This window comes from Polypterus senegalus, chromosome 12 (genome assembly GCF_016835505.1).
Source record: "Polypterus senegalus isolate Bchr_013 chromosome 12, ASM1683550v1, whole genome shotgun sequence".
NCBI classification, from domain to species: domain Eukaryota; kingdom Metazoa; phylum Chordata; class Cladistia; order Polypteriformes; family Polypteridae; genus Polypterus; species Polypterus senegalus.
Genome location: NC_053165.1, coordinates 47,291,692 through 47,305,299, shown reverse-complemented (window position 1 = coordinate 47,305,299; position 13,608 = coordinate 47,291,692). Strand labels below are relative to the sequence as shown.

General features: G+C 39.9%; 1 protein-coding gene and 1 long non-coding RNA gene across 4 annotated transcripts in view; one reads left to right on the top strand and one right to left on the bottom strand.

Annotated features, from left to right (window-relative positions):
- Positions 1–13,608, top strand: part of LOC120540377 — a 196,207-nt gene that overhangs the window by 22,517 nt on the left and 160,082 nt on the right. The window lies entirely within an intron of this gene.
- The window catches only part of si:ch211-220i18.4 (SRSF protein kinase 2), a 92,841-nt gene that overhangs the window by 49,574 nt on the left and 29,659 nt on the right, over positions 1–13,608 (bottom strand). For all 3 annotated transcript variants that reach the window (XR_005635799.1, XM_039771085.1, XM_039771084.1), the window contains exons 7-8: positions 8,000–8,150; positions 5,038–5,138 (exon numbers count right to left, since the gene is read on the bottom strand). Coding sequence is in view for 2 of the 3 variants with exons in the window: in XM_039771085.1 (XP_039627019.1) it covers positions 5,038–5,138; positions 8,000–8,150 (252 nt within the window). In the remaining variant the exon portion in view is untranslated. The remainder of the gene's footprint in view (positions 1–5,037; positions 5,139–7,999; positions 8,151–13,608) is intronic.

Below are 13,608 nucleotides of genomic sequence, written 5' to 3'. Positions count from 1 at the left end.
TTTCTCCAGCAGTTAGTTTTTTTCTTTCCTCCATTGTCAACTGACCATAGTTTAACAATTCATGAACAGACTGATATTGCTGGTTTCTATTTTTGTTAACCAATTTTTACATTTTTTGTCTGTGTGTTTAAGCAAATGTGAATCTTTATGTGCATTTAGTAATCTGTAAAACCTATACTTACAAGTTACCTGAAAACTTGTTACACCGCTTTGCGCCTGTACTCCGTGAAGACCGCCGTAAAAACTGAATTGAACTTAATTTTACTGCACACTTTGTGCTATGCAAGTTAACATCCTATCAGCCTCCTTGGTCATTTCCATACAATGACAGGATGTAGATAGTGATGAGTCCGCTATGACTCCCAGATCCTTCTCATAACTCCCCCATTGTGTATTCAGATTTAACGTTCTTACTTACTATATGTAATACTTTTACATGTACTTCATCTGCCATAAATCTGCCCAAGTCTGTATACCCTATTTAATGATTTAACTGATTCTACATTATTTTTTCTTCCACATATTTCAGTATTTCACTTAACTAGCTTACTCATTATATTGTTGTCCATATTGCTTATTTATATTAAAAAGAACAGCACTGACCCCTGAGGGACACCTCTTTTAAACAACACAATTCTAAAACATTTCTCCTCACCATAACCATGTTCTTAGTTTCCTGTCATTTTTGTGCTCTCAAATGAACATGCTTGAGTTTTGCTTAACCCTCTTGTCATTGTTAATATTTCTTGCCCAATGATTCCTTACTTTCTCTATTACTAGACCTCTCATATCATCATTGAAAGATGCTGAGAATTTAGTTCACGCTTTTGTTTTCAGTCGACTAGATTACTGTAACGCACTCCTCTCAGGACCACCCAAAAAAGACATATAAATTGATTGCAACGAGTGCAGAATGAAGCTGCTAGAATCTTAACTAGGAAAAGAAAATCCGAACACATCTCTCCAGTTTTGATGTCACTACATTGGTTACCTGTGTCATTCAGAATTGACTTTAAAATTCTGCTTATGGTTTATAAAGCCTTAAATAATCTTGCTCCATCTTATATATCAGAATGTCTGACATATTATATTTCAAATCATAACCTTAGATATTCAGATGAGTGTCTGCTTAGAATTCCAAGGGCTAAACTCAAAAGAAATGGTGAGGTGGCCTTTTGTTATGCACCTAAAATCTGGAATAGCCTGCCAATAGGAATTCGCCAGGCTAATACAGTGGAACACTTTAAAAAAACTGCTAAAAACACATTATTTTAACATGGCTTTCTCATAACTTCATTTTAATTTAATCTTGATGCTCTGCATATTTAATCAATTATTACTATTCATGGTGGCTCCAAAATCTGTACGAACCTCTACTCTCTCTTCTGTTCTTTTTCCGGTTTTCTGTGGTGGCGACCTGCGTCACTACCACTTGTTTAAAGCACCATGATGTTCCTACATTGATGGATTAAAGGCCAGAAGTCCACATGACCATCATCATCAATTCCTTCCAAGAGAACCCTAAAAACAATGAGGACGGATCATTTATGCTAGGTAGCATGCCTAGAAGGGGCTGAGTGATCTCATGGCCTTGGAACCCCTGCAGATTTTATTTTTTCTCCAGCCGTCTGGAGTTTTTGTTTTTGTTTTTTTCTGTCCTCCCTGGCCATCTGACCTTACTTTTACTCTGTGTTCATTAGTGTTCTCTGATTTTAATTCTTTGTCTTTTTCTTTCTTCATCTTGCAAAGCACTTTGAGCTACATTATTTGTATGATAATGTGCTATAGAAATAAATGTTGTTACTAAAGTTTAGTCTAGTTTAGATTTGCTCCTGTTTGTTCTTCCTTGATTTTCAACTCTTATTTCAATCAGGAATCCTACTTGTTCCAGATTGGCCTTAATTCAGTCATTAGATTTATTTTAAAAATATACTACAAGGTGCTAATAATATAGGTGTAAACTAGCATGAAGCAAGCACGAGGCCCAGCTGATCATGAACTGTGGAGACACACAATGCAAAGAATTGGGTTTGCGCTAAGGGCATCCATCACACTATAGGGGCCCACTTCACAATGACATATGAATATGCATACTGTCGAAAATGAGGGCTCATTCATGTTATGGGACTTGCTTAAAGTTACTTAGCAATATCTGTGGCTTCAGTCTGCCAGATTCCACTTTGCACTTCGTAGTCTAGTGATAATATTATGAGATCCTGAATTTTTGATGGGTGTGATTTTTTTTTTTTTTTAAATCATTTATTCACCATTTATAATTTCATGTATTAGAAATTTGTCATTTTCTGCATTTTCCTCAACTAACTCTCAAGAGAGTTTGGGGTCAGAGTGCAAGGTCGGCACCCCTGGACCAATTGCTGGTCAAGGGCCTAGGAGTAGCATTCCTTCTGTCACTGCCAGGATTCAAACAAGCAACCTTCAAGTTAGCAGCCCAGATCCTTTATAGTCTTTGAGTTAATAAAGCAGTGACATAATTCAAATGCTAACATACTGTGACAAATGGACACACTCGACTTATCAAGAAAACCCTTTTCCTTTACACTTTTCTTAATGCTGGTACCGTTGTAGTTCAAGTAATACAATCACTACAAACTGTAATATTCAAATTAGACCTCCTTTAGTCCCGATACTGGCAGCCAAACACCAGGCAGCATTGGTTAGTGGTGGTAGGCAAACTCAAACCCCTTCTTTAAACTTCATTTAAACACTTCACATTGCATTAAGCTTTGAACCAACATTAAACATATCTGTTTGAAACTCAACATGAAAGAAATCATAATGAACAGTCTAATTTTAAGTGCAGCGCCGCAGAGCCTCCTGGGACGTCAGTGCCGTCCGTCGCTACAATACACAGGCACATGCATTAAAGTGCTCACCACTGACCACACTGGAGAAAGAAAAACATGCGAGTCTGGAGTGCACGGCAAGGCAAAACTAAACAAAAAGAGGATTGAAAGACATCGTTGAGAAGAAGGACAAAGTTTGAAGAAAAAGTACTAGGTATCAAGGAGCATAAAGCTCAAGTGAAAACGTTACTTGACTGTTTTATATATAAGATGAGACTTTGCAACAACTACAAATACAACTTAATTTTGTATCGCGTTCTTCAGTGAGTGCAGGTGCAGAGCGCTGTGATCGATTCTCATTACATTCTCATCCATTACTTTAATTGCTAAATACAAAACTGGCAGACTTAACACACAAGTTAAAGGTAGAAACTGATTAAAAATAAATGCATTATATGTCCATTAATTAATTGATGAACTATGGCCATTTGACAATGGATGAGATTAAAACTGTAAATGAGAAAGTCAAAAATAAAGTCACAGTCCTGGAAACCTTCTGTGTCTTTGATAGTGGTGTCTGCGCTGGCCATCCAATCCGATAAGAGAATCGGTCCATCCGATGATTCCTGCGCTCCTTTATCCGAGATGACTTTTCCATATGCAGGAGTGCCAGGGACGTGCAGTCGGGTGAGGCTCATCATTAAAAATAAAACAACTAATAATGATAACATAAAATGTGTGCACTTGTCTGTGCTATAAATTTGTTTTCTGTATGATTCCAATAACTGATCATTTTTAAAGTCCAAAATTCGCTGCTTTGGCATATATCCTGTTCAAATACAGGGGAGAAGCGCGAAGTGCGGCAAAGATGAGCCTCACCTCCCCTCGCACTGCGCTCTCCCTCATTCACACTGGGTTGATCTGTGCAAATGGCGCGTGCCTGTGGCTGTCTCTCTGTGTGTCGCCAATATGATGTTTCCAGACACGTTTAGTATAAACCCCGATTTACAGCGTATGGTCACATTTTTAACGTTTTTCTTCCGTTTTCTCTCATAGTGACTGAAAAGGCTACGTGAGACGTTTTATTTTATTTATTTTTTATTAATGAAACACGTATGCGAGTGGAATGATTTGTGTTTTTAAAAGTACCTGTTGTTCTTTATTTCATAAGTTTGTTAATGAACGTGTCTTGTTTTTACTTTATTTTAATATTTTCAAAGTGTGTCAATCGCACTCTGACAGTTATACCTTAGCGCATTAATGAAAGTCTGACTGAATTGGCTACACAATGGTTTTTTTTTTTTTTTTTTTTTTAATTTTTATTAATATATATGCGAGTGGAATGATTTGTGTGTTTTAAATGTACCTGCTGTTCTTTATTTCATGATGTTTATTAACGAACGTGTCTTGTTGTTTTAGTATTTTTAAACTGCGTCTCTCGCGCTCTGACAGTTAAACCCGAGAGAGTGACTGATTAGGCTACACGAAATGTTTCATAGTTCTTTAAAAAATGCTTGGCAGAATTCCGTGGCACTGAGACATTTTAAGTCTCTTATCTATTGAATAAATTCAAAGTGGTCTTTTTTGACCAACACTTCGAACTTTGTGGACGAGTATTCAGAATTACCATCCAGACTCGGCTGTGTTGATTCCTGACTCCCAGTTGAAACTGCACACAATCTATGGATTCCACTGACAACTACTTTTTGTGATTCAGTGTTTTTTGCGCATTTGTTTTGACATAAATATTACAGAACTACAGGATTTATTTATTTATTTATGAAGTTGCAATGGGCTGGCGCCCTGCCCGGGGTTTGTTTCCTGCCTTGCGCCCTGTGTTGGCTGTGATTGGCTCCAGCAGACCCCTGTGACCCTGTAGTTGGGATATAGCAGGTTGGAGAATGACTGACTAGCTGACTGATACATTTATGAAGTGATGTTCCACACTTTATCAGAGGTTGTCTTGAGACTAATATTTAAGAGTGAAATGGATGTGTAAAAGCTCAATCTACTATCTCCTCATTCATAAAAACTTCTAAGACAAAATGGTGTTTGTTGGTTTTTTGAGTCTGTGACTGTATAAGAAAACTGATGTATGTTGTGTGGCCTGACCTGGGTTAGATTTGGGATTCCCGGCCTGAATAAGCTTCCCAGTCTGGCCCTGCACTAAACAAATAAAGAATATTCATTGTAATTTGGCAAAAGAGATTTTTTTTTAAAGATTTTCACTTACCACCCAGCAGGAACTGCCAAAGTCTGCAATTTTCACCTTTATTTGTTCTTCTCTACCGGACATAGAGTGCTTGAAGTGGGGATTGTCACAAGGAAAACTGTCTAGAAAGAATAAAAATGAAATTTTTTGTTTAAATTATGTTCTTTAGAATATGTCCAATTCTTGAGCAATGTCATAAAATTTTATTTCAATGCAACTGAATTAATATATATATATATATATATATATATATATATATATATATATATATATATATATATATATATATAATTATAATTCACTAAGGCAAGACACCCATGGAAAGCACGCCGGAAGGGGTATGGATTCACTAAGCCGCCTACAAGTAAGACACCTATGGCACACGCAGGGAGGAGCCACGCCCACCAACTCCAAGACCATTGGATACGACGACAACTCGCAGGGCCACGCCCACCAACTCGGACAGGACGACACAGAAAGAACAGCGTCATTTATATTCGTCTGTCGTAGAGGCTTCATGTACCTCCGAGCCACCTTGACTGTTCATAGAGGCATGTTTCTCGTGGAGGTGAGTCGCCATATGCAGCGTGTAAAACAGTTTGCGAGGGGTATCCCATGGGATCCTCAAAACAATCCTTTACAACTGAGGTTAAAACACAATGAAGTAAGCAGTCTTTAAAAACCGAGTTTTCAGTTACGACGCACGACCGCGTGCACCATAGCAAACTGTTTTACACGCTACACACAGCTATTCGCATCCGCGACAAACATGCGTCTTCTTCACTCACGGACAATATGTTGCTCTCTCCAGAGTTCCATCTTTTCATTCACTTACTGTTGTATTCTCAAACCAACCCGTTTTAGACATCCGTGTCTTTCCAGAAGTGTTTAGCATTCAATAAATAATTATGCATGACATTGAGTGTATGTCTACCCGGCGCAGAGAGGCGTGGGTAAGCCGTTGAACCCCATTCGGGATGCAAACCGTGGAATTCCCACTAAGTGCGACTCATACGCTCCCACTGGTTGCATCCCAACCCTTTGTACACACCCCACCTCGCTACTACCGTGGTCGGGTGTCTTGGTGGATTATATATAGAAAAGCAGCCAAAACCACGCAGAGCATTGAAAAGTCACAGGTGCATCTGGACTGTGCAAAGACGACAACGACTCAAGTGACGAGTTGGAGGTGGGCACATGAGCGGGCAGTGCATACTGAACGAGAAATCAACAGACTAGCATGACGGACAGAGCTGAATGGACGTCCTTCTCCTCTCCTCCCGTGCCACACTCCGCGACTGAGCGCCGTGCAATCCCATCCCTCCATCTGACAGATGAAGACGCTATGGCAGTCCGCCAGTTTTCAGTCACGGACGATTGTGTGTTGGTTCGTTCCGTGCATTGTTACAATTTTGCTTTTCTTGCTGATTTATTACATTACCGATTTTTCAAATGTTAATTTTCTCCCTGTGCTTAAGAATCATTAAAAAACCGGCCTGATTATGTGGCGTATGGTACGCCGCGGGTTGGCTAGTACACTCTAAAACACTCTAAGGATCAGTGGGGAAAATTAATGAAACACACATAACTAATAAATCCAAAAAGTAAAAATTTATTACAGTGATCCCTTGCTATATCGCGCTTCAACTTTCGCGACTTCACTCCATCGCGGATTTTAAATGTAAGCATATCTAAATATATATCACAGATTTTTCGCTGGTTCACGGATTTCTGCGGACAATGGGTCTTTTAATTTATGGTACATGCTTCATCAGTTTGTTTGCCCAGTTGATTTCATACAAGGGACGCTATTGGTGGATGGCTTAGAAGCTACCCAATCAGATTAATATGTAATATGTATTACATATTAACTAAAACTCCTCAATGATTTAAGATATGCTTCCCGCGCGGTGCTCGATTGTTTGCTTTTCTCTCTCTCTGACATTCTCTGCGCCTGTTGGAGGGGGTGTGAGCAGAGGGGCTGTTTGCACAGAGGCTGTTTGCTTAGAAGATACGGATGTTCCTCTAAAAAATGCTGCCTTATCGCAGTGCTTCGGCATACTTAAAAGCCCAAAAGCACGTATTGATTTTTTGATTGTTTGTCTCTCTCTCTCTCTCTCTCTCTCTCTCTCTCTCTCTCTCTCTCTCTCTCTCTCTCTCTCTCTCTCTCTCTCTCTCTCTCTCTCTCTCTCTCTCTCTCTCTCTCTCTCTATCTGACATTCTCTGCTCCTGATACGCATTCCTTTAAAGAGAAGATATGTTTGCATTCTTTTAATTGTAAGAAAGAACTGTCATCTCTGTCTTGTCATGGAGCACAGTTTAAACGTTTGACTAAAGGGTGTTATTTCATGTCTAGAGGGCTCTAATAATGTTAACAGGGTGGGAGAGTTTATAAGGACAAAAAAATATATAAAAATAACCATACAAGCATATGCTTTCTACTTCGCGGATTTTCATCTATCGCGAAGGGTTCTGGAACGCAACCCCCGCCATCGAGGAGGGATTACTGTAATTCAAAATGTGCTTTGGTGAATTTCAGCAGGTTTCACTCCCTCACTATAGCAAGTTGTTCAACATGGTGGAGTGTCTGTGTTCATTTGACCTTGACTTCAACTAGACTAAGAGCAGAGCGCTACACTACCCATAAGCCATTGCAAAGTGTTGTATTGCATCATTTTCTATTTGTTGCAGTTATTGTGTAATTTTAAAAATGCTTTTACTTCATTTTAGAGGAATATCATTAAACCTACAGATAACGGTGTCAACTCTGAAAATATTTCCAATCTGATAGAAGAGCCTAACACTAATTTTATTTTTCTTTCTGGTCAATTTCAGACATCAGTGTTTTTCCATTTTGAGAGTTAAAATAAATGAACAGTCCAAAATATAAGCATTCAGGGAGTGCCTTTGTGTGAGAAGTGTTTCAGTTTTTAGGAGATTAGCTGACATCATAAAACAGGGCTGTATTCTGTTTGCCTTGTACCTTGTATGCACTCCCTTTGGCGTCCACCTACATTGCTCCATCCTTGAGGACTCAGGCATTGTTCTCTGACATTCAGGAGAATGTTTTCTGGTTTAATATCAGTGTGTATTATCTTACACTTGCTGTGTAGGTAGTCTAATCCCTGAAGAACCTAACGGAGACAGGGAGGAAAAGAAAGCTACATGATTAACAACAGAAAGGGAAACATAAATACAAAAAGATCTTTATCAGTGAAAAATTGTAGAGTATATCATATAGTTATATAAAAACAGTGAAGTAGAACACATCCATCAATCCATCCATCCATTTTAGAACACTCTAGACGAGAACAGGCCATTCAGCCCAACAAAGCTCGCCAGTCTTATCCACTTATTTCCTCCAAGAAAACATCAAGTTGAGTTTTGAAAGTCCCTAACGTCTTACTGTCTACCACACTACTTGGTAGCTTATTCCAAGTGTCTATCGTTCTTTATGTAAAGAAACTTCCAAATGTTTGTGTGAAATTTACCCTTAAGTTTCCAACTGTGTTCTTGATGAACTCATTTTAAAATAACAGTCTCGATCCACTGTACTAATTCCCTTCATGATTTTAAACACTTCAATCACGTCACCTCTTAATCTTCTGAAAACTTTTCTATCACACTATTTCAATCCAGGGTCACAAAGAGGGAGACGGCACTGACTAGAACATTTGTCTATTGCAGAGCACACCCACACTCACACACACCCAATCATAGGGGGCCAAATTGAAGATTCCAGTTAGTTAACTTAAAACAAACATCTTTGGAATATGGGAGGAAAACTGGACCACCAAGAAAAGCAACATAAACACCTAGATAGTCTCTACAGAGTGTCTGGGATTCAGGCCCATACATCAAATATATCGGTTCAACTCTCTAGAACAGCACTTGTTAGCCTACTCCCATTTGAACTCATTTTAACCCCTGTTCTCTCCTTTTCATTCTCCTTGGTACACTGGATTTCATTTCAATCTAACTCGACGACTTTAATAATGTCATTGCGATGCCCCATCCTCTTGAACCTTTGCACAAGTTAAACCCTGGGCATCTTGTAGCTCATAACTGACAAGTGTAAGACACAAGGGGTCGCTGTTGCCCCTTTAAACCCCACAGACAGATGCTCAGACCACAGGGTAAAAGCACTAACTATTTTAATACTTTTTAATTAATAGTGCCCTAAACACCACAGCCACCAATTAACAGGCAAGTAATTACCAAATACAATAATAGATAGATACATTATTAATCCCAAGGGGAAATTCATATAATCCAGCAGCAGCATACTGATACAAAAAACAATATTAAATTAAAGAGTAATAAAAATGCATGTAAAAGCAGACAATAACTTTGAATAATTTTAACGCTTACTCCCCCCGGGTGGAATTGAAGAGTCACATAGTGTGGGGTCTCCTCAGTCTGTCAGTGGAGGAGGACAGTGACAGCAGTCTGTTGCTGAAGCTGCTCCTCTACCTGGAGATGACACTGTTCTGTGGATACTCTTTCTCAATACTCTTTCTCCTCCACACTTCCCAGCAAGCTTTGTCCACCTCCATCTTACTCTGGCTCGCTTGCTGGGTCTCCAGCAGTCCTTTATATAGTTCTTGACCCAGAAGTGCTTCTGTCCTTCCATCCACGTGACTTGCCAGAACTGGGTCAGATGAAGTACTTGACTTTTCTTCAGGCCAGAAGTACTTTTGGGGGCTTCCGTCCTTGTGAATTGGTCATCCTTGTACGACTCCTCCTGTTCTTTCACAGCTCCCCCTGGTGGAACCCATGGTACCCAACAGGGCCGAGCAGCCAAACTCCAAGTCCCAGGATGCCCTGTGGGAATCCGAGGCACCACTACACTCCAGGGGAGCTGCCATCTAGCGTTTTGACGAGGCAGTGTCCACACATAGCTGCCTTCCTCCATCCTTCCATTGCAGGGGTGTCCTGGCTGGGTTGAGCTGCCGGCCATCTCTCGCACCAGAAAATAGGAGTGAGTGAGAAACATGGAGATGCTTTGAGGTGCAAAAACAGCTGTCCTTATTACATGAAATGTCAATATAAAAACGATAAGCAAAAATCAGTGTCATGCATGTATATTCAACACAGTCAAACGGCAATGACACACAAAAGGAATAAAATGAAACAAATGAAAAGTAAGAACTATTTACACCGTGTATATATGCACCATCCAAGAGCTATGCAGTGAAGTGAAAAAGAAAATGTTTTCTTTCTTCAGAAGAATATATCAAAAATCCATCCATCCATCCATTATCCAACCCGCTATATCCTAACTACAGGGTCACGGGGGGTCTGCTGGAGCCAATTAGAGCCAACACAAGGCGCAAGGCCGGAAGCAAACCCTGGGCAGGGCGCCAACCCACCGCAATATATAAAAAATTCAGGAAGTTATTCCACAAAGAAACAAAAATAATCCAAAGGTCAAATAAACCCACATGTCGCCACCTGTTCTCCTCAGCTATCACCTCCACTCCTACTAATAACTCAGTGGACTAATCTGAAACCCTTTACTCCTTCCTCACTGCTACACAAATGATCCACAGATCAGGACAGCCAAACCAAAGACCAGCCCTACTGTCAGAGCAGGCATTGAATTATACGGTTTCTGGGTTTCTGCATCCTGCTCTCGAGGGTCTCCCAATTATCTCTTATGTTGTGACGCTGCAGCATGTCCTGATGTGGCAGACCAACTCTATTAATAATTTGGACTCCAGTGTGCATGTGAGGCTTTCCTTCTGCCCTCTTCTTAGTGGCTTTCTTCACTTCTCCAGCAAACAGTTTATGCTTCTTGCTCCATAGTGACAGACTACGGCTGGGATAATGGTCGTGTTTTATGCAGAGTAAGGTGTACGCACATTATATAGGTGCTTTCATCTTATTACTCTGAGAGCAGGAAAACTTAAAAATGAATTTATACATTTCAAGAACCTATCAATTTTTAAACCGTCCTCAAACCTTTTTCATGTAATTGACAATTACAGTGACCAAAGTATGCCATGTTAACATGGAGCACAAGGCAGGAGCTAACCCTGGAGAGAACACCAACACATCACCTGTACACCTGCACTCGAACAGTCACCTGACATCCACATCCCTGGAAAACTCCACAGAGACACAGGGTGAATGTGTAAACTCCACAAAACCTTTGAGCAAGCTGTATTCACTCTCCTACAGCAGTGAAGCAGCTCTGATAACCACTGAACTGCAGTGCACTCCACAATATCCCTCAATACATTTAAAACTATTTTAAAAGAACTGGTAGGTTATTAATGTGCCTCATCAAATTGAAAAGACATTTTGTCAAGCTGTCAGTAGTGGTTTCAATAAGCATCTCTGAAGTTCCTGCAGCACACTGTAGCAAAACACCTACAGGACTTCGGTTTCATCTGAAATGAGCATTCAGAAAAAAACAGCATGAAAAGGAAAATGCCATCCAAAAAACAAGCTTGTTTCAATTTGCACCTCTGATCACTATAATGTACCTTTAGCATATGTCCATCATTCATACTATTCAAAATCGTTTTTTGTTTGTTAATCAACTCATTGATTTGGAGTCAAAGATGGAAAACAGAAATGTACCAAACATGCAGAATTAATTTTATTGCCAGATATTGTAAAGGCTGTTGCTTGGTTACGCTTCACTCATAAGAGACCGAGACACAGCAGGCTGGTGCTGAGAGCAGAAGAGAGAAAATAAAAAAAAAACAGTAAAACAAAGAAGTCAGCCAATGACTCCACAGAAACATGAATCTCAACTATGTAAAGTGATTTCCGATCACTCTGCATATATGACTTCCACTCCTCCCAGTTTTCTGAGAAAAATTATCTTTTCTAAGCATTTGTTCTGGAGAGATTTTCACAATTCCTGGGCTATGTTTTGTCCTAGTTTTCAAAAGTATCCCTCTATTATCGAGAAAATGTACCGAAGTAGGCTATAAACCAAACTCTCGAACATGATTGTATATACAGGGTGGTCCAGATCGTCTGGATGACTTTGAATTATGCGGAGACGATTCCAGTTTGGTGCGAAGACGATTCTTCATGTTGTCAGCTCGCACACTTCTCAATGGTCTGGGATTTTTCGGGTGATTTTCTATGTAATAAACTTAAGTTCTAGCGTAATCAAAATTGCATAATTAGATCTGGACCACCCTATATTTGTTGTGATTCAAGTGTTCCTAATAAAGCAAAAGTTTGTGAAGCTTTGAAAAAGATCCATAATCCAGGTCAGAGTCTGCCTAGAAATAGGCTTCACGCCATGCAACATGACCCCAAACTCCACAGGGAGGCTTCGGCCTACACATGCTCAAAAAGGAGACTTGCCTTCAAAAATGTACTAAACCAAAATATATCAACAAATTCCTCTCTGGGAAAAGGGAATCTTTGACTAGAGAGCCTAGTCCAACAAGGAATCTTTATCAATGAAAAATTTATTTTATATTCAACCTCAAAAGAACAAAAATGTCTAAAAAGGCAACACACAGCAAACAAGTCCAAAAAGGAAAACCACAGAACAGAAGCAAACTATCCATAATCCAGAAGAACAATACTCACAAATGTCAATGATCAACTGAAAGATCTGCTCTCCAGCCCTGCAATACAAAGGCTGAGGGCCGCTCTTCAGTGGTGACATCAAGGCATCCACAAAACGCAAGGAAACCACAAGCACAATGCATAGATATTAAATGGTAAATAAGCACAGCAACATTAACCCAAATACATAATTAACAATAAATATATGAAACAATAATGCTTTACAAAAAACAGCAAAAATGCAGAAAGGAAAAATAAATATAAAGTGGGGAAATATGTAACAATATAATGCCAGGGACAAAGGGACCACTGAGGTGGTGTGGGATAGTGGAAAGTCCAGATGAATCCACACTTGAAATGGGAGAATATTTGTACATGGCAGTATGGAAAGACCGTGACCAATCAAGTGCAGAAGACCCTACACACACACACACACACACATATATACTGTATACTAGTCATCTCCTGCGGCTCCGCCCATGTAGTAGTAAAACAGGACTGCTGTGAGAAGAGTCCTGCCTGGGTCTGCACTTCTGACGTTACACTTCCCTCTCTTCTTGGCCTGCAGCCTCTGTCTTGGATTAGCATGAATATCTTGCTTCTGCAAGTGAACTATTCTTAGTGCGATGAGAGAAGTCGCAAAATTAACCGGAATGTTCAAGCAAATTATAGAAAAAAAAAAACAATCTAAATCTGTTAAGTAGTTCTCTCGTTCGCCAGGTAAGTGGAGGTAAGATATGCCCCGAGGCTGGCGCATGACTGAGGAGGGCCCCTCATCCTCCCCTCTGCGTCTCTCTCGGATTCACGCAAATAAATCGGTATCGCAAGCAAACTTATCATACTTAGCACGATGAGAGAGGTCACAAAATCGAATGAAATGGTCAAACAAATTCTGGAAAAAAGTTATTGTCTCATGAAAAGCAGAAAGACAGACAGACATACATTGGATTTTATTTATATATACTCACTTCACTCACCAACCCCTTTCCCCCACCCACACCAAGCGATGTGCGCCATTGTGAAGAGGGGGGTTGAACGCACTCCAAGGAG